Genomic DNA, 21917 nt, shown 5'->3' on the forward strand with positions numbered 1-21917 from the left:
AATGTTTGTTTGCCATGAATTTAGCTGGTTGTAACTCGTAAGGAAAGACACAAATCCAACTAGGATATTGTTCATAGCTTTAAATATAATGTGTCATCTATATGATGTGGAGGCCATAGACATTATTGATAGTGTCTTGTACCGGGACTGTCCGACGATGGCCTTTCTTCTTCTCTGGCTAACCCACGTTCCCTCATTTTTCATGTGCACGCTTCCCGAACTACTTAACGGAGTGTTCTTTTTGAAAATTTTATATAGAAAAAGTGTTTTAAATTCATATTAATCTATTTTTTAAATTTTTATAACTAATAATTAATTAATCATGTACTAGTTTATTACTATGTTTTTCACGCCGAATAACTAACCACCAAATGAAGGCGGCCGATGCAGCTCTTGTTCTTGGGTTAAAATTTAAAATATGAAGTTTATAATGCTTTGTTTTAAAAAGAGAATTGTAAAGGTTGTCATGAACGTAAAAGGAAGGGTGTTGTGCATGTTTGATCGAGCGGGCTATCTATACATTATCTTTTCAAAAAAATAATAAATATTGGAAATGCAATTATGTACGTTTTTATTAGAAAAATGATGTCAGGAGAACTAATGACAAATAAATTTGGCGGGAGAGTAACCCTAATAATAGGGCATTCAATTTTTTTATCCCCGTAACATCCATGTTTACAGATTTACAATCCCATTTGTCTACGACCTGTGAATCTTAAACCCACGTGTTAAAGATATAACGATTAAATGCTATATCTAAAAGCGAAAAAAAGTACTTAAATATCTCCAAATAACTGATAGCCTCTGCTATGTCACGTTGGCATCGAAAGGTTTCAAAGACTTGACGAACCAAGAAATGTCTGCGTAGATATCTCATCCATGCACGCGTTGCGTTGCTTGGAACTGTCTTCTTTTGACCCCCACTTTTATTGGATCTGGCTAAATGACGCGTAAGCTTCACATGTGGCTTTGCCGATTGCATTACATGATGGCCCCATGTGTGCTGAATTCCAGAGACATGGATAACATCACGGTCCAACAAAACGTCAGTGGATTACATAACAACAGACCTTTCATGACCTACCCCAATTTATATTTGTATAGGGACATGATATGAGACGCAAAAGCATGTTTGGTTGATTTTTTTTTCTATGAAATTAAGGGAAAGGGATTGTGCTATTTAGTTCAAGAAGAAGAAAGAAGACATTAGCCTTGAGGGAAACACTAAAGGACAAACATGCAAATACAATTTTATTTATTAAAAGTTTAAAACTTTTGCGTATCAAATCTAGTTTGGTACACTTTAAAATCTATTTCATCCAAAATTGCATAGGAAAAATCTGCTAGTTCATAGTAAAAGAAAAAGAAAACTTACTGCCTACACTTATGGATGATGTGGCTATGAATTTTACAGTGGGAAATGCTAGATTTTAGGTGACTGAAATTTCCCCAAATCTCAGTCACCTGCTCTCAACAGCCAAGGAGTTGTCTTCGACCTCTAGCCGATCGAGGGAGAGGGAGACATGAAGGACCAATGAGGCAAGGGCTAGCCAGTGTGATGGATTGCATCAAAGACGTCCTGACCGTCCAAATTTGGCTAGAACTTTTCTTGTTTTCAGTTGCCTAAACAGATCCCTTCATGTATAATCATGTGTTAACCAAACAAGAGTTATATACAGCTACTATTATTTCAGAACAAAAACCTCTGCATCACACAATTCAAAGGCAAACACAACTCCACATCTTTGTGCCTTCCGTCCTCTCCTGGTCGAGTCTGAACTTAGCATGCCCCCGACGTGTCTCTGTCCTTGCATCATCTCGTCTAACATCCTGCCGGCCTATGGCCTGGCATGTGGCCCCCCTCCACTACAAACCCACTGCAGATTATTTCAGGTTTGTCTGCTTTATGCTGATGATGATAATAACTGCTCAAGTCAAGTCCCAAGTCTATTTGGTTTGTGTGGTTTGTTATTTGATCATTTTTCTCATCATTGAGAAGATATTATAAGGTATCACTGATTTCTATGTAAAATTTGATATTTTTTAATATCTAAGGTACCAAGAGATACCAAATTTTACATAGAAAACAATGATACTTCCTGACACCTTCTCAAAAATAATAAAATTGCTCTTGTTATTTTGGCTTCTTTCATCGAGTAGCTTTTCGCATGCCTTCTCAAAGAAAGCCTTTGATTTCACTGCCTCTTCTTTTTCACTTATCATCTGACATTCATGTACACGAGATACATGTTTAAGTCACTGCCATCTCGCCAAACTAAATGGACTCTTCTGGATGTTGTTATCTACTTTTGGTTTTGTACCAGTTCTATCTTTGCTTATATCATTGTCCTGCAATTTACTGGGAGACCAGTCAACGTTTGCATTGATGCTTTCTTGATTTGATGTGGACGACAAGGATAACTTGCTGAAGTTTCTAGGTTTAGTAATCTTTGTGCTCCTTCCGGTAAAAAGAACATGTTGTATTCGATATGTTTCAAGTAAAATTTTAATAATCTTGAACACTATTATCTTTTTTCAATACTTAGATTTCATAATATAACAATCTTTTTTAGTGTTTTGAAATGTTTTATGACAGATATTAGTGGTCAAATTTGTGTCACGAAAACCGTATCGACATCCAAAACGATACGATATCACGACCAGAGGGAGTACTAGGTTAGAAAATGAGAAAGATGCCAATCTGAACTACACTAACATATTTTATTGTAGATGATGAATCTCCAACTGCATTAAGTTTTTATTTCTTTCATCAGGTACTGGTACTGTAAATACTACTAGATGATTGCTGGATGCAGGTGAATACATCAAGGTGAAGATCACTACATATCCAAATGTACATTTCCTAGGATTTCTTCGTATGTTTGATCTTGGGAACTAGATCTGCAAGGGACGCGAAAATCGACCTAAAGATCCGACCTTTTATCTGCCCTCTCTTCGGTAGCTTTCTCCCGGCTCCCTTCACCGAATTCGCCTTCCCTTCATCTGCCATTGATGAAACCTGCACAAGAAAACCAAATGGTTGGCCTCAGGTAAACACATTGCAGAGTTACCCCATGAACTGTGACAAGAGGCTCTTGATCACCTCAGAGAAGAATGTGATAACTGATAACCTATGGAATCAATTGTCTCAGAGATGAGAGGTAGTACTGGAGAAGTTGCACTCCAGAGTCTCCTCCTCCGGTCTGCACGTTTAAGTGTGTATATATACACTGGCTGGTTAGTGACCTGCTGTAACGTCACTTGTCTTGGCTGTGAGCTGCCTGTCTCTAGCAAATAAAAGTTGTTGGTGCATGTAACTAGACTGAGGAACAAATAGAATGTGTTTAACTGAAGATGATGCAAAGGTTATACGGTCATTCACAGAAGATGAATGTGACTCAATTATGCAACGATTGTTTGACTTTTTCATTACATATTTACAAACGAAAAAATATGAATAAAATTTTTATATACGTATTCTTAGTTATCTAAAAGCCAAGGCTGAAAAATAAATTTCAGTGAAAAATCTTAAAATAAATTCTAAATTTAAAGTTAAGAATTTAAATTTTGGCATATAAGCATAAGCGAAAAGATATAAGGGATAGAAGTACGAATACTGGGATATGCAAGACCATCCATCAGCAAGTCTTCATGCTTTTTGTTCAAACTTACTCGGTGTAGTGCCATCTATTATCTCCTAATGCTAGGATTGTCGGGTTTAAGGTCACATCAGAGAGACAGGAAACAGGATCTGGTCCATGAACATTCTCTTGGTTGGCATGGTGCTGGCCTGTTCATTGAGCAGACTGATTCATCGGCAGCTCATTCTGCTCCCATGAGCATATAGGACTTGTCTGGGGAAGCTTTATATTTTGAGAAACAGCTGCTTGGTAGCCAGCTTCTGGATTCTTAAATTATTTTTCAGAATCTGTAACTATAGATTCTCAGAAGCTATGAACCATTTGGGACAGCTTCTGGCAGAAGCAGCTTATAGGAAAAGCAGTAGCCGAGAGAAGCCTCCAAACAGGCCCATAGACAAGGTTGGAATTGGGGTGTCTATGAATCTGAGATGGATTCTTTTGACTGAACCAGCCAGGTCCAGGAGTTGAGAAAGCAACATCTGAAAACATTAGATTAGTTAGGTAATGCCACGAGGTTTGGATTTCAAATTCAGAATTAACCGACCAGTCGTTCAGCAGTTCAGGAGACCAAGGCTAAAAATTCCAACATCAAAGATTATTTTGGTAAATAAATACGGGTGATTGCTTTTACCCCAATGGAATAAAATGGGTCCAGCATATCCAGCTAACTTCAGCAATCACAGCTTAATGCTCCAGTCAAAAAGGCATAGTCTTTACAATAATCTTTTAGGAGAATAAGGACGAGGGATTCTTGTCTTCACAGGCACCACCGTAGGGAGATGACTATGACCAAATCAGAGTCCAACCCAAACAATTTTAGCTACTGCGAAGACCACAACCATAATACTGGTCAGGTCTGTTAACGATGTTGATTATGTGATAATACCAGAGAGGAAATAGTAAATAGAACAAAATGAATAGTTGACGTAGGAGGATCCATAAAAGTGGAAACACGCTCTTTTCCTCGTCAAGATGAGCTTTTGCCGTTCAGAACTTTAAAATTTTGAAATGAACTCCAAAAGTGAGGCAGATCCCTGTATTCGACAACACATACGCAAGTCCTCACTAGCGGCATTGATAATTCACAAACAAGCATGCCATAATTGCACAGTATGTTTCTACGTTTGGTATTCCCCTGATGCATTTACATCGAAAGGTAACTAATGGATAACCATATAACTTGCCCTTTTCTCTTCTCGAGTAATAATGAAGAGAAGAGCCTATAGACCTAAAAGAGTGGCACTGAGAATGAAGAATCATTAAAACGGGGGGAGGCAGAGCAAAAAATAGGTACAGCATTGCGTTCGAACCTTGAAGGCATCCACGTTTCACTCTCTCAATAACCACTGAAGATCAGATAAAAGAATACCGTGGTCCGTGGTGGTGAAGATATATGCAAAGGGTCGGTTTCTAGTTATCAATCCAGTTGTATTTCTTGCAACTGTTCATGCTGTCCATTCATATCATTCGTGGATGCCAGATCACTGTCTTCCTTTGGCGTCTCTACTCTCAATTTGTCATCTTCTTTGGGTGAACCAACAGCCTCTTCCACATCCAGTGTAGGTGCTTCTATCTGCTTCTCGTCATTTTTGGTTATCTCTTCTTTTTGGGCATGTGCATCAGTAAGCTTGGCACTGTCATCAACATTGTTCTGTTTTCCCTGTGAAAAACTCACACTGACAAGTCAGTATGTATGCTTTACAAGAGACTAAACAGTAGATATAATAAGACATCGTAATAACTCAAAGATAGCGAGTAACAGACTGAACATCATCCACCGGATTGAAAGCCCATTTAATTAAGCCAAGGCTGGTCCAGCACATAGAGGATGCCTCATGTGTCAGTATTGTATCTATTGGTCCAAAGAATTACCTTGTTCTTATCACGCCAGCTCAGAGAAAATGGCGAGAGCAAGTTTATTTTTCTGGGCTGAAACTCCTGTGATGAATCATGGTCCGCTCGACCAGGGGATCCATCTAGCACGGATGTCCTGGACAGTTAAACAGAGTCAAGCAAATGCCAATGCTGGAAGTCTGGAACACTAAATAACATGGAATAACTTGAAATTAATTTAATATGAATGCATTGTCATGATAGCATGCTCTGTTAAATCTTCATGAATAATTAAGTGATCCAAGCTGACAGCTGCACATCAGAAACTCATATTTCAAAATTCAAACAGTACAGAAATTCACAAGTAAATTAGCTCAAGCAGTTGAGCAGCCTACAGTTCACACTTCACAATTGGTACTATTAACATTCCAGGATGCAAAACTGGGATACCTTGGAGAAGGCAAGGGGGAAAGAAGTGCTTTCTGCTGGCTAGTTTGATACTGCAATGTGGCCTCCAACATTGTCTCTGCCATTACAGCTCTGTTTTCCATCTTGGCGAGTGAAGCCATAGCTTCCTCGTACTTTTCCTGCATGTGTTCACATACATATGTCTTAAGTGCATAGCATATAGATATCTTGCAGTATTTTCTTGCGTGCATGGAAATGTACATGACAATGATTTTGGTTAGTTCAGATAAAAACACTGTCCGATCATAAATATTTGATTCTTAGGATAGGATTTGTTCCCAAAAAAAAAACATGATACACATATATTTGCTTCAAGTGTACTATCATAATTCACAAACATACTGAATTTTATTTTTTTTCTATATAACATTGATTACTTTATCTAAAAAATATAACATTGATTTTCGGAATTTCGAAAGTGTCAGATATTTATGACCAGAGGGAGTGAAATATTTTAAGAGAGAAAATGTGATCTGAGAAGGACAGATCAAGCTTGTTGACTAACCTGCAACACATTAACAGCATATCTCTGAGCCGCAGCATCCTGCTCAGCAGAAATGCGTGCTTCCTCTGCAATTTTCAGTTCTTGTTCCACACGCAATAGTACCTTCAATATAATTCCTGGTAAATGAAACATGCCATGGTAGAAAGATACATCTAGAAAAATAAACAAGTGCCAATTCTACCTGACACATTGCTTCCTCTTGTTCCTGCTTGTCCAACAGGGTCTGTCTTAGTTCAGACAATTCCTGTTCCGACTGCTCAACCTAAAAGAGAAGAGGAATACTCACACATTTATGTTAGAAAACTATTTTTAGCTCATAGGATAAATCATGATATGTTGGCGTTGGTTATGATTTGTTAAATGGGTACTATAAAGTAGCATGCCCCTGCTACATAAATCTTACACAACTATAATTTGGTAGAATGCTTATTATAAAATTATATATACATATAGAGCATGATTTCTAAGGCATGATGCAAGTTATTTCTGAGGCATATTTGCATTGTAAACATCCAATGAGATTGCAATTTGACTATTGGCAGAAAGGAATATTTTTCTCCTTATACAAAAGTGTAGTTATCTGGCTATACCTTTGCACTTAATTGCCGCCTATTATCTTGCTTGACCATTTCCATCAGTGCCGTCTCTAGTTCATCAGCTCTGGATATCAAGAAGAAGAAAATTAGAATTAACAGTTCAAGACTTGTATATTTCTATTTAAAAGTGCAACTCGCATAAGATGGTTCCAGCAACCTACGTCAAAATATAAGCATGCATACTTCTCATTTTGAAATTATCAAAAACAGACTTTCCAGATAACTATGGTAATCTCAAATCATGAAAATGTTTACATACCTGAGAACAGCTGATCTTCTCTCCTCTAGCAACCGGCATAGTTCAAATTTCAGCCAAGAGATCTAATATAATAGGAGTAAATCAGACAAGAATATCTGCTGTAGTAAAACTGATTCCTATAGACGATATGCAATTATATAATTAAGGCAAAATTTATTAGAGCATCAGAAGTTCACTTTTTTTGTTCTATAGAACCAAAATTTACCGGTACACCTTAATAGCACCCAAAGTTCCCACCATTTCCTTGTTTAGCACCCCATCACTTTTCAATCATTTGCTATCTACTTTGACTGAGATTGACTCAGCCACAGCACGCAAAATTCCTTTCCTACCTTCAACCTAAAACAATTGATCAACTCTGTCTCTCAGATTGAGCTGCAGTTAAGCGCTCTCTTTCTGCTGCCGCAAGTGGCATCCTCAGCCCAAATCATCCTTGCTGCTGGCCGATAACAGCAGATAAAAATCAGTTGATGTGGTGGTGCCTGGGGTGAATCTGGTTATGCGTTACTGCCTTCATCCGTGCACATTTGTGCACTGAACATGTGTTTTCGCCCTTATTGTGATGGTTACTGCTTTGTTATTCAGAAAACTAAGCAGGTTAATTAATTGAAGTACTAAAGGAGAAGGACCTTGTACGACCAAATGTCATGACAGAACTAAAAACTAAGACTGAAAGAATTTAATGATGGTCACTGAACTGAATCCCTGTGCCTTCCAGCTGCTAGCTGATCAGAAAATTAAAAAAACACGATTGATTTGCATGCATGCATATGCTGAGGTTTGCAGGCCAGGCAGAAGGAAAGCGCGCACTTCTGTTTCATTTGGAGGTCATGCATTCTCATGGTCACACAGCTGAAGTGGCCACCAGCAGCGAGAGAGAGAGAGCAATCGGCTGCAGCACAATCTGAGAGGGACATATGGGATCGATTGTTTTCAGTTGAAGGGAGGGTAGGGAAGGAATTTCATATGCGTTGTCAAGTCAATGTTGGTCAAAGTGGATGGCAAGCAACCGGAAAGTGATGGGAGTGCTAAAAACAGGAATAAAAGGAAAAGTGAACCAGTAACTTTCGGTGCTATAGAACCAATTTTTGGTGCTATAGAACCATTTTGCCTAAAATGTCAGATAAAAGAGAATGCAGTGGTAAAATTAATTCAGATCACAAAATCTGCAGCGAGTCAAACAAGGTATCTACAGCAGTCAGCAGACACTTCAGGTATAGAGGATGATACTAAATCTTATACTATGAGTGAGATGGCTACCTGGTCTTTTGGGTCCGGTAAAGCCTCAATCTCAGAACTGACTGTCAGACCGCCATACATATCCATATTTCCAGAATCACTTTGGTTGGCATCCCCGTCCCCCATATCACTAATCTGATCGTGTGCATCACTTATTGACACAAGTGGTTCAGGATCATGCTTGAAATTATACAGTTTTGATGCAAGACCGTTGGTGTCCAAGGCACCTAGACCTTTTGCCCTTTCTTCCATTGAAGATAGAACAGATGGCCGATGTTTATTCCTTAACTCTTGCAATTCTGTTTCCTCTACAGACTGATATCCCATGCGAGCTGTCAAGACAAGCTGGCTGCTGTCAAAAGTGGAGCCAGCCAAAGATTGCAAAAGCGTAACTGCATCACCGGCATCTTTTGTGGTCACAAGTGCAGGACCTGCAATTAACACAAACATAAGTACCTAGCCACTCCATGAGATGGACTTATGCTGTGAGCAGATTAAGCTCATTATCATCTTATTTTAGGAAACTGTGAGAATCAGAAGCATGTCCCCTACCGTAAAACTCCAGTAGTGCAAGAGCTGTCCGGAATAGCATCACACGATTCCCATCAAACAGAAGCACATCCCAGACACGGAGAACTGAAAATGTTCAAACAGCATACAGAAATAAACATGGCATCATTTTTCTTCCAAAAAGAATATGTATAAGACTGCTAAACCAAACAAGGATTAGACTTACATAGATGCAGAAATAGCAAATAATAAATATAGGCCCTAAATATAACTAATTATAGTGTAGAATATTTTTCATGGGTTCCTAGCGATGCCACAGCCATCATCTCAGGCATAAGAAAAACATGGTAATACTTTTAAACTTTTTCATGAGGACCAAGGGCTCAACTCACAACATCTCCCCACATATAAAGACCACTTGGCTCTGCATCATCTACTTTTGGTCCCTTAGAGCATCCCCAACAGCTCATCTATCCCATCCTCTATCCTGAAAATAGAGGATGGAGACTATAAATTGAGCTCTAACAGAACGGTCATCCTATCATCTATTTTTCGATGTCATCCATATTAGGAGAGAGAACCTTCATATTTGGATGATCTATCTTCATCCTCCAAAGAGATATAGAGGATGTCATATATAGATGATCTAGTGGAGTACAAATAGATATAAAGAATGAAACTGTTTTAGATGATCATCCAAATGGAGATATGGATAACTAAATTTAGATGAGCTGTTGGGGATACTCTTAGGGCGCCTCCAATGCACAGTGCTTAGTGAGGTGCTTAACAACATAATTAAGCTAAGCACTGTACCGATTTTGCTAAGCACTATACCGATTATTTTACACAAGCACATCTTTTTAGCACTGCATTGGAGGTGCCCTTAGAAGGGTTATAATTGATATATTGATTATATGAATATATGATATTAGAGAGTTGCTCACATATCCAATCATGTCAAATGGAAATAATAAATAAGAAAATTAGCATCAGTGTGCTTTATGTAGGTAACTCTGCAGATTTTTCTTAGATAATGGATAAATCAGCCGCTACATCTGAGATGCAAAAAGCCACAATCAATCATCACAATAGACCCACACCATTTTGGAAGGAGAAATACGCAACAAGTTCGTTAAGTATTTAGAGAAACACAAAACTTCAACTTGCGCATATCATGCTGCTATATCTCCCCCCATGGCTTAGATAAGGTATAATTAAAACATGTTTCCCTCCAAGAAATAAACATGAAAAAACAACATAAAAGGTAAAAAAAAACTAACCACTCTCCCAGGGAAGCACATTGGTGAAAATGGACAGGAACCATGGTCCGGTAACCCATGCAACTTGAAGACCAAGGTAATCCAGGTGATTTGCTGCACAAAAAGGATATCAGCTTTTAATTCTTATACTTTTTGCAGTTAATAGCTAAATGAGACATGCCATGCCAATATTGTATCATATCTGCAATAAGTTACAAACCTAGTTTTGGGAATTTTTCTCGGACCAACTCCTCTAGAACAAGCTGATCCACCTGGAGACAACCCAAAGTTCAGTTTGCATAAGATTGAAGCAAATCTGCAGTTCCATCTTACATGAACTCAAACATGCAAATAACAGAAATCTGGAAGTGAAAACATCACAATACCTGCGATTCAATCATTTCTTCAGAAAAGTATTCATCAAAATAGTCATCAATAATTCCTACCAATGTCCTGTTATATAATCAAAGGCTTTAACATATTGTTTAATTCAACTATCACAATATTTTACATCAGTGAAAACACACAAAAATAGTACAACTGGCATGATGGTTTACCAAAATGCATTCTCCTCTGGCATCAATAGAAGTAAGAGACCAGCAAAGAAGTTCATTGCCTACAGTATTCAAAAGATCTTTGCTAAGAAATAGTTCACATATCTCCAAGTACAGTTGTTCCTCAACTATATTGTTGTAACACTCGGAATCAATTGTTGCTACAGAGTTCACAGAAGCTGGCTTCCATCAAGATAAAGAACACAATGTGGATCACCATTAATGACACATTACCTGGCAATAACCAACTGTTGGGTTGTGTCTAGCATAAGCTAGAAGCAAACGTCTCAAAGCATTTCTTCCATCCTCGTCTAGAGCAGGATGACCTGGAAAAGTTCTAGGCAAATCCTATAAGGAGCCCAGATATGGTAGATGTGACTTCTTGTCAGACTTTCCAATTAAAAACACTAAAACAGTCTTAGCCTCTGATAAAAATGGGCAACTACCTTTTATATAAGAAAAGGAAAATTGAACTCAGTGACCTACCTTCTCTATTTGCCCTTTCCACTTTTCGGAAGAAAATGTGGGTAATTCAGTATTTTCCCCGGCAACATCCAAGGTTGGAGAACGCAAACCCCTGCTATCTTCTAGTTCACCTTCTGCCGCAAGCAGACTATCATAGTACCCATTTACCCTACGGGCTCCAATACCAACAAAAGCTTGCCATAGCTGTCACCACAAAAGCAAGGGCTGCTGAATGAACTGAAAAGTTCTAAAGTTACAAAACAAAGCAAAAGGTTTCATGAAACCACACCTCTCCCCTCAAAGCCATCGGCAGTCCACCGTGGACTAGACACTCCAACTCTTCCATCGAAGGAATACTTTCCTCTTTACCCCTGTCATCAATGTCAGTATTCGCACTATCACCTGAATGCACTTCTTGACTAGGCTCGGCCTTGTCTACATCATAGAACTCGTCATCTGAATCCTCGGACAACTTGCCCTCTTGAACCTTCACCGGATGAGCGACATCCTCTGTGCCCTGATTGCCAGCAGATGATTGCTTCTTCTCGACACGTATACTCATCATCTGCTCTATGTTGCCCAGGGATGGTCTAATTGGCTTCCATATCTCGATCTTGTGTGGCCCTTGCACAATCTTCTCACGCGACAAAGGAGAACTGCCAGTTCCACTGTTCTCCACAGCATGCCTGGCAGCTTCACCTTCCTCTTCCTGTCTGGATGATTCCGCTTGCCTCTCCAGAAAACTCTTCCATCTATCGGATCTCTCCTCTTCCTCTTCCTGCAAACGCGGCACCAGAAGGCATGCAGTTTGTCAATACCAGATAATGCAGATTAACAAAAAAACTCAGAGGCTTGAGTCTTCTACTACCTTGTAGATGCTTGCATACTCCTTGTAACGCTGCAGGTGTTGGGGCCGCACAGCGAAGCCATAGGCATCCCTGCTTCAATCACAAAAACATCAGAAATGGAAGACGGCAACTAAGTAATGCATAAAACTTCAATGATCTAGACTTCTCCTCTCCTAGATTCAAAGCAGGTATTTACCAAACGTTTGGTGATTTTGCAACTCAATGCCGGAATCGAAAGCTAAAACCGTTTGCTCCTACTGCCGTACAGCAGGATGCGGACGCAGAAACCCAGATCTCCTCAAAAAAAGGCAAGCATCACGGGGCTCCCAACTCGGCCGATTCCCCCAGCAAATTCGTCATCCTATGCTTCAATCCTACCCACCGACACGCGGAGGAGATCCAGCCTCCGCTCAGCCAACCTTTCGCCGCATTACCCGAAAACCCCAAGCAGAGAGAGAGAGAGAGAGAGAGAGAGATCCCCGCGTCGCCGCCCCGCCGCGGGCAAACCGACGCGACGTAGAGCAGGAAAAGCCCCACGCGGCGGCTGGGAGAGACCAAAAGCTCCTGACGAAGAAAACAGAGCGGAGAACTCCAACTCTCTCCAGCAAACGGCCCCCGCCGAACACGCCGCGGCGGTGGAGCGGAGGAAACAGAACGCACGCACGCACCGCTTGTGCTCGAAGGCGATGAACGGGAGGCTCTTCGGCTTCATCACCTCGCTCCCCGCAGGCTGCAGCAGCAGCGGCGGCGGCAGATGGCGGCGTGGGATGGGTCAGTCAGTCAGTCAGTCCACCGGGAGTGTCCGTACGGAGGAGGACTGGAGGAGGGAGGAGGAAATCTGGAAATGTGGGGGACTCGAGGAGAGCAGGGAGACCACACCAAAAAAACTGCAACCGAAGGCAGGCCGAACACGGACGAACACGTCTCGTGGGTGGCGCCGCGCGTTCCGCCTCGGGCTCTCTGCGTTGCTGGCCTGACACACGCACGAGGAGGAGGAGGGAGGAGGAGGAGGGGATGGGTTGGGTGAGGGTCACGGCCAGTGCGTTGTGCGGTACGGAACGGAGGGGGAGGACTCCGTGGACCTGTGCCTGTGTGCCCTCCGCGAGACCGCGACCGACGCGCCGAGACCGAGATCCCGATCGTCCGTGCACGGGAGCAATTTTTTTACTCCTTCCGTATTTTAACCGATAACTTCGTTTAATTTGTTTTAACATACCATTGATGGTCATCTTATTTAAATATATATATAATTATTATTTATTTTATTGTGATTAGATTTATTACTAATATATTTTAATTATAACTTTATTTTATATATTTACATATTTTTTAATAAAATAAATATTCAAACGTGTGATGAAAAATCAACAACATCGTTCTATTGAACACATAGGAAGTATCACTCAAGCTTTTCATTATTTTAGTTTCTATTTTTAAAAACATGGCACAAGAATACTGATACACCTACGTGATGGTGTGATGGTATACTGTGCGTCAGTTGATCAAAAGATTTATATAGAAAATAAGTTTTAGCATTGTTTAATTTTAAAATAAAAGGTGTTTGAATAATAAAAAGTCACATGAAACTGGTAGAGTGGTAGAGCGGTGTGCCCAATTCGTATTCTCTACGTTACGGTTGGGCTATGTCTGTCTCGTCCCCTGATAGAGGAAAGAAAAGAAGATGAATCATTTCTCGTGCAAGGATAATGTCTACACAAATTCAAAGTGATGAAAGAAATATAACAATAGAACTGATAGAGGAAAGAAAAGAAGATGAATCATTTCTCGTGCAAGGATAATGTCTACACAAATTCAAAGTGATGAAAGAAATATAACAATAGATTAATAGTGAACATTTAAAAGTAACATTATTATGGTGTATTTGGGAATGTATGCTAGAGTTAATGTGTTGGTATACGTTACTTTCTAATATACTAATATATTTACTCCTCTCTTTGTTTCAGGCTATATAAGTCGTTTTGATTCTGGTCAAAATCAAATTATTTTAGGTTTGACTAGGTTTATTTTTTTTAAAAAAAAGTAATCCCTCTGTTTCAAAAAACAAGGCACAACCACATCGTATACAGAGACCAAAAAATATTTAATTAAACATTTACTTAGTACAAACCAGCTAATGCATGCTATCTATTTTTTCTTTAGTTTATTGTTTTACTAATGCATGTAGCAATGTAATTAATACATGTCTTATATTTTAAAACATATGAGTAAAGTGGTTGCGTCTTATATTTGTTCCAAACAAAGTGAGTAACATTTATAACCCAAGACATAAATATTATAACAATATATTCAATTATAGATTTATCGAAACTAATTTGGTGTTATATATATTACCATGTTTGACTATAAATTTGGTCAAAGCTGAAATAGTTTGAAATGACTTGTAATTGAAACGGATGGAGCAGATGATATGGGCAAAACTAAAAGTGACTACTACCCATTCTATAAAACATGCTCTTCCACCGTATATTTTCGAAATTGCTTATGCTTACTCCCTTAGTCCCAGAAAAGACAATATTTTGGTTTTCGTGCCTAATGTTTGAACATCCGTCTTATTTGAAATTTTTTTAATAAGTTTAAAAAATTAGTCACACAAAGTGCTACTTATTTTTTTATCATATAGTACGAATGAAAATATTAATCCTAAAAAATTTAATTAAATAAGAAAAGTAAAACATTGTATCTAGAAGCTAAAAAATTAGTTTGTTTTGGGACAGAGGGAGTATAATCCAAAGTTTAGAGTTAATTTGAGGTTTTCTCATCGTATTTTATTTTTAGAATTTGCTTTTATATTATTTAAGAATATATATATATAAGTTTATTTATAAATTTTTGTAAATATGTCGTTTTGAAGTTTTCTTCTAAAGGAAACCGGCGCTCAAAGTGCCACTGATCACTGAATTGACAGGGGTCAACTGATGAGTAAATATGGGGTTGGTGCGTTGGTGCCTAGTCTTTGTTTAGACTGGTTAGTTTCTTTTGTGGAGGTTGACGGTGGGGAGTTTGGTGCGTGTGCTTTGATTTTAAAAGAAAAGAAGGTTTGTTGTCTAAGTACTGTTAGTCCACCGACCGAGCCAACGATATTCATTTATATTTGAGCTAACCAGGGTGCATGCATCATGCTGATGGAAGCAGTGGAGCAAGGTCGTCACATGTTCGGCATTTTATATTTATAGGGGTGGGTTAAATACTTATAAATTTACTAAATTTAGACTGATGTCACGCCATTTCTTAATTTGGCGATCAAAAATACTTACTTCACCCTCCGTCTCAACATTTTAGGGCCATGTTGGGATAATAAATCAAGCGTACCTAGTAGTTTGGTACCCTCTGTCCCAGCATTTTAGGGATGTGTTGGGATGAATCTAACATTACCAAGTTGTTGTTAGAGCATCTCTAACGTATACCTAAAAATTAGGCCCCAATAATTTTAGCTTAGGGTTGTCCTAAAACAATTTGGTCCGAAAAATATGTTCCAACTCCATCAGTTGTTTCAAAATTGGTTCCTAATAATATGTTAGTTGGCCATGTAGGAAGATAAACAGATAGGACGGCCAAGTGAGTTTAGCAATTAACTTTAAAATTTAAAATATAATGGAAAACACTGGAAATTTTATGTACGTGCTATGATTAGAGAATTTAATGAAGACTATATACACATGATCATTGGTACGAAAAATAAACTTGGTGTACCTTAAAAAATCCAATATAAAAATATCTATAGTTTAGAATTTGTCAGGAAATACAATGACATCTCTGTCTACCTGCTCGTCCTAACTAATCGTGACCATTCATAATTTAGTTTTCTCACTTCTTCATCTCCACCGATCAAAGACCTCTATCCTCTCAATATTTGTTTTTCGGAAAAAAAAACTCCAAACGATATTGTTTGATTGAGGGAATATTATATTACAATTGCAGATTATGAGTGATAATGAGAAAGTAATATTACTTCCTTGAAGAGTGTCGTCTGGGTTTAAGTTTAAATTTACATTACTTTAAGCAAACTGTCATCTAACAACTTATTCCTGAAATTTACATTATGTATGTTGGGTGGAGATCCCTAGAGTTGAGCCCAATTCCACCAGGTGATTTTGGTAATCATAGTCTACGGCTAAGATCATGACATCTCACTTATTCCTGAAATTACTCCCCTGATTAATGGAGAATTAAAAGGAAATGACGTTGTTTTTTAACAATAAAATTAATAATGCTTAAGAAAGTACATATAAAAATATAAAAAATATGGTACCTCTATATACTTAATATCTTGAGTTACTAAGTTTTTACATTAGAAACTATGGTACATCTAGTTATCTTCTTAAGGACATGTACAACAGTTGTCTGTATGCATCCATATCAGATTAATCATTTTACGTGACATAATTAACTCAACAAAAACTGATCGATGACTCTTTGTTCGCCTACTGTTCGGGCAAGTACTCCCATACTACATGCAACATGTTTTACAGAAAAGCTTGATGCATTAGTTATATGCGATAAATATAAAACATAAAGATGATATATTAAATATAATACAGACAACCAAATAAATAATACATCGTACATCTTGTTTGTTTGTTTAGTTGTCTATTTATCTCAATAGAGAATAGTTGTCTAGACTATTATACGTAAAAGAAAAAATGCACAGCTTTAGCCCTGCATGATCAAGAAACCATATCCATTTTCTTCTTATAAAACATATATCTTGTTATTACATAATTTTCAAGAAGAAACGCTCAAGATAAATTGCTTTCAAAAAATGTAGATCAAGATAAACCACACAGATCTGGAAGAGGATACACACAAATTTGTGTTGCTTTATTTCAAGAGCATTTTTCCCATCCTTAAGAAATATCATGAGGTAACACTGTTTTCTAGGTAAAATTTAGTATCTTCTAGTATCTAATATCGAAGATACCAAGAGATACGAAATTTAGGTACCTTCTCTTATCAAGAATGTAATATTGCTCTTATTTCAATGGTGAAAAGGAAAATCAACAGTGGTTAACGGAATTATTAAGGAGAGGTTAATCTCAGCAGTAGGAAACAAAAGGATGGGTGAGATGTCACCAAATTTACCGAGTCGAGTTGGCCTCAACTCTAGCGAGCTGTAACCGTATATGCTATAGTCGTTTTTGAGAATACTCCCTTCGATTTTTTTTTTGACGTCATTGACTTGTTTGACTATTAGCCTTATTTTAAAAAATATATAATTATTGACTTATTTTGTTATGATTTGATTTATTACTAAAGTAACTTTAAGTATAATTTATAATTTTATATATTTGGATAAAATTTTTAAATAAGATAGAGAGTCAAACATAAATAAAAACTCAACGGCGAAAAACCGGAGGGAATACTTACATAACACAAATGGCACATGATGCACCCAATTTTCATATCTGAACAGTGCATCTGCTTCTCTCCACTTAGCATCCACGTTACTTGTCGGATGCTCTTCATGATCTTGGGATATGGTACAATAGGACACATGATGTTAGCATTAGTACAGCTCGAGTAATTAGCCACTGAGTGTGGTCTTGGCTCACCTTATATATGACCTATAATTTCAAGGTAACCTCGTGAAGTCAGTACACGGTAGGACCGGGTTCTGTCCCCTAACTTCGATCGAGATCTTCCCCATCTTGAACTGTCCCCGTCCTAAAAGAAGTAGGGGGCTTTCTGTAAGGTACTCCATGTGACGATGTTTATCTAACAAAATTTAAGTATTTAACAATTTGTTGTGCAATAGAGTTTGCTATCTAGTTTCATTTTTGTTGAATGCTTTTGTTTCTACTGTAATACATACGGAATCACTCTATATACATGGTAAAAAAAATTTAATTTCCACCATAGAATTGTGTCGAGATTCATGCTGGGATCTAGCAGGAAAAGAAATGCAAGCACGTGATTTCTTTTTGGAAAAAAAATTGATCAAAGGTTCAACCGTAGGATTTGTATCGAGATTCATGCTAAGGTCTAGAAGGACAAATGTATAAGCATGGAGCAATGATATCTTGCCTCAGACCTGCTCATCTGATTGCCGATACACGTTGTGGAGGGGATGAAGTAGACTACAGTGACGGCGAAGTATAGAGTAAAAGACAAACTCTAAATTGTTTTCACACGTTTTGCGAAGAGATAGCAGTACGGTATATATAGGGTGTGTGACGTATGGAAAGATCCGACAAGATTCCAAAACTAACACCAAAATTTCCATTTAGTGCAGCAAAACAAAATTGCAAAATGAAGTTGGCATCTGCGCAAGGAGCCAATTTTGACGGTCTATTCACGCGTATATCGTGTGCACGCGCCACCCGGTCCAGCCCATGCCCGAGCCAGCCAAGCGAGTGCGTGTTTCTCTACTTCTTTCTTATTTAAGTGTCTAGAGAGCACTCTCATATTTAAGAAGGTATCACCCTCATTGAATTACTAAAGATTCACATATGTGTTTCTCATTGAATTACTAAAGATTCACATATGTGTTTCTCATGAGATAGGCTTTTGTGATTTTACTATGAATTAGTCTTTATATGGGCCTTAGCCCATTTATCAATTCCAACATAATGCTTCTTGCAACTCTTCTCCTTCCCCGTATATCCCTGCAGTCTTCGACACACCAACGTAGCAACGCTAAGAATCACTAGCCACCTCTAACTGCACCGCATTCATCCTTATACCTCGCCGTCACCTATGACATAAATTCGTTTTTGTATTTTGGCAAGAAGTCATCATGCTATCCTATTCAAAGGCCCCTTAAGGATTTAGTCAGGCCTATTCATACACTATCTAAACAAGGAAGTTAGATTCGGCGACGCCCCTTTCGAGGGGCATTCCCATTTTGGATTTTATGAGATGACCAGCGTGTGCGCTTGCGGCAGCTAATAAGGATCAGACAACTTTATGTACAGACGAAGGAGAGTCTCGGCAGAACAACCAGGCATAACATATGTACACACACACGTCACGTTTGCCACGCACATTTGCATATGCTGCGAGTAATTAACAAGTCGGGGCCTCGTCGGCGACCGCGCGGCCGCCGCCTCCATCGTCGAAGTACTCCTCCCTGACGTTGCCGGCGAGCATGAGGCAGAGGAGCCAGAAGAGCGACGCGTCGAGGTTGAGGAACGCCGCGCCGCCGAGCAACCCCGTCTTGGCCGTCGGGCAGGCGTACCCTGGGTCGCCGTGGACGTTCCGGACGTGGTGCATGGCCTCGCTCGCCGTCACCCACGCCGTCGTGGCTATCCCGGCCACCGTGATGCCTCTGCGCAGGCGGGCCAAGAAGAGGATAGCTCAGAACACGCCACGCCACCGCATGATCATGGAGATCTTGATCATTTCTTTCGTTCTCTCTTACATGGCGAGGTGGAAGAAGACGTAGAGGAGGGTGTAGTCGAAGAGGGCCTTCCTCGGGACGGGCCTGCCATTGTAGGGGAAGAACACGGCGACGGCGCCGACGCCGGCGCAGCACGCGGCGGACACCGCTGAGAGCGCGCCCAGCGCCACCGTCGGGTCCGGCGGGAACTCGCAGACGACCACGCCCCTGCCGCCCCTGACCGGCGTCCCCCGCGGCGGCTGCGCGCACAGAGGGAAACACGTCAGAGAGGAGGAGAGCCGAGAGCTTCCCGTTTCGCCGCTCGGCCGGCGACACCGCCGTCACCTTCTTGAGCTCGCCGACGACGCCGAGGAGGAAGGACAGCACGCCGAGGAACGCGGTGGCCATGCCGAACCGCGTGCTCTGGCTCAGCGCCATGGCATCGACCGGCCGGCCGACCGGTGGATCCCCTCCTGCCTTGTCGATCTCTGCCTTGACCTGCCGCCACCCCTCGCCTCAATTGGAGCCCCTGGGATTAACCAGACCAGGTTTCAGGCCGCGTTCAATTCATTCAGAACACACACAAAAACAAAAAACATGGCAGAATTTTACACCAAATAACGCAAATTTTCGCAGCAATCTGCGCAAATTCCCGCATTCCAAACGGAGCGTCGGTGTCCGGGATGCCATTTGGATTAAAGCAACCCGCAAACGGTTGCCAGAAATCGTTTCGAATCAAATGGACGTTTTGAGAGAAACAGAAAGGCAAACTCGCACCAGAAAAAAAGATCGGGCGAGGAAGAAACGGGCCAAGAAAATGATGAACTCGATTACTATTATTATTTTTCGCCACCTGTTTTACCACATTGAGATCGCTTGCAGTGTGGGGAGGAGGGGAGAGCCTCCAACTGAGCGGGGGTAGATTGGAGAGCACGGAGGAGAGCCAAATAAATAGAGGCCTCAGTGCATGCCGTTCTCCTCTGCAATACTGCATCTGTGCTCTTTGCCAATTGCCATATGTTGTGCTCTACTGTACAGGTTGGAGAAATCCACGATAATTTTTGCAATCTTGATTATTTAGTTGGATGTGCACATGTTATGAACCTGACCAGTGTTAGGGGAAAGTTCATATACAGTACTGCCAAATGCATATTTGCATGCCAGCAATGGCAGATTGGCAGCCTCTAATTTGGTCACTTCCTTTGCTGGTGCTAATATGAATTTGGCTAGCCTCTAATTTGATCAGTTCCAAAATTCGAAAGAAGCCAATTCGAGTGACCTTTCAGGGAACTGGAGGATTGTAACAACCACATCTTGCACTTCAGCGAAATGCAAGAAAAAAAAAGAATTCCGTTGCCGGGACTCGAACCCGGGTCTCTCGGGTGAGAGCCGAGTATCCTAACCAGCTAGACTACAACGGATGATTGAGTCGGAGAATACTAAGATCCGATAAATTATAGACTATGTATTCGGTTAAGCTGAGTTTGAGATAGAATGAAAGAAGAGGAAGAGGAAATAAAAACACGTGAGGCATTTAGACTCTGATTAATAATAATTTCAAACTTAAAAATAGATTAATATGATTTCCGAAATAACTTTAATTGAATTCTTCTGCAAAGAACATACTAGCCATTCAGAAAATGTGCTTATAGAAAACAAAGGTACTTTCTCACCCTAACCTTTACTCTCCAACTGTGGTTTAGCATATATATGACTCATTCCAAACTCATAAATTTCTTTTACCAATGAATTTGAACCTCTTATATTTCGGTGAAATAAAAATGAAAATTCTGCTTCGAGCAAGGCTTTGGCTGTCAACTATCTTTTCAATTATGCTTTTTTTATAAGCCAACTTTAATTTTAAAACTTAAATTTAGAGTTCTTTTGTGTATTTTTTATTGTAGTTTATTTTATATCAGTTACTTTTAGATTATAAATAACATGTTGTTAAGCATCTCATTAAACACCCTGTATTTGAGGTGCCCTCTAACAGTCAGTCCTAGCTATGAGCCTCCTACGGTAGTGTCTCAGCCAGCGGAGAGAAGTGAAAAGGCATATGCAACGAGAATCGTGGCAACCAATTTGTGTCCCGCTTCCTGTCATTTGGAGCGCGGGAAATTCAGGCCCAAACAGCCACATCACCGACAAGGCTACGGCATGAACGCTCGCGCGTTCTGTATCCGCGCGAATAAGAGGATATACGTGAGCATTTTTTTTTCTCACACGTAAGCCTCTTTTTTTAATATTTTTTATTTGCTGCTTGGGTCTAACATATACGGAGTATGAAGTTTTTTTATTATATGTACAGCATTTATTGAGGAAAATTATATATATGATATATTTGTTTATTGAATGTTTTAGTGTATAAAGTTTATATTTATAAAATTATATGTATATTTTTTAG

General features: G+C 39.6%; 2 protein-coding genes and 1 non-coding gene across 6 annotated transcripts; all 3 read right to left on the reverse strand.

Moving 5' to 3' along the window:
• Positions 1-4574: 4574 nt before the first annotated feature.
• Positions 4575-13139, reverse strand: LOC102715211. The gene is made up of 18 exons (XM_006655326.3): positions 12846-13139; positions 12198-12267; positions 11619-12107; positions 11351-11533; positions 11099-11212; positions 10868-10926; positions 10697-10763; positions 10531-10582; positions 10332-10424; positions 9094-9177; positions 8563-8972; positions 7303-7364; positions 7038-7107; positions 6629-6709; positions 6448-6549; positions 5925-6061; positions 5514-5631; positions 4575-5301 (listed from the first exon to the last, which is right to left on the reverse strand). Exons 1-18 carry the CDS (start codon positions 12887-12889, stop codon positions 5059-5061), a joined length of 2478 nt encoding a protein of 825 aa, XP_006655389.1. The 5' UTR covers positions 12890-13139; the 3' UTR covers positions 4575-5058.
• A 5591-nt stretch (positions 13140-18730) lies between these two features.
• LOC102715484 lies at positions 18731-20483 on the reverse strand. 4 transcript variants are annotated; one of them, XM_015837456.2, is made up of 4 exons: positions 20376-20483; positions 19859-20042; positions 19556-19773; positions 18731-19462 (listed from the first exon to the last, which is right to left on the reverse strand). In XM_015837456.2, exons 2-4 carry the CDS (start codon positions 19949-19951, stop codon positions 19201-19203), a joined length of 573 nt encoding a protein of 190 aa, XP_015692942.2. In that variant the 5' UTR covers positions 19952-20042; positions 20376-20483; the 3' UTR covers positions 18731-19200. The 4 variants fall into 4 exon arrangements, with proteins under 4 accessions (XP_015692942.2, XP_015692941.2, XP_006655390.2 ...); XM_015837455.2 differs by having other exon boundaries at positions 20367-20483; XM_006655327.3 differs by having other exon boundaries at positions 20291-20483.
• Positions 20484-20861: 378 nt separating this feature from the next.
• Positions 20862-20934, reverse strand: TRNAE-CUC. The gene has a single exon. It is a non-coding gene; the product is annotated as a tRNA-Glu (tRNA).
• Positions 20935-21917: the final 983 nt, after the last annotated feature.

This window comes from Oryza brachyantha, chromosome 5 (assembly GCF_000231095.2).
Source record: "Oryza brachyantha chromosome 5, ObraRS2, whole genome shotgun sequence".
Classification (NCBI taxonomy): Eukaryota; Viridiplantae; Streptophyta; class Magnoliopsida; order Poales; family Poaceae; genus Oryza; species Oryza brachyantha.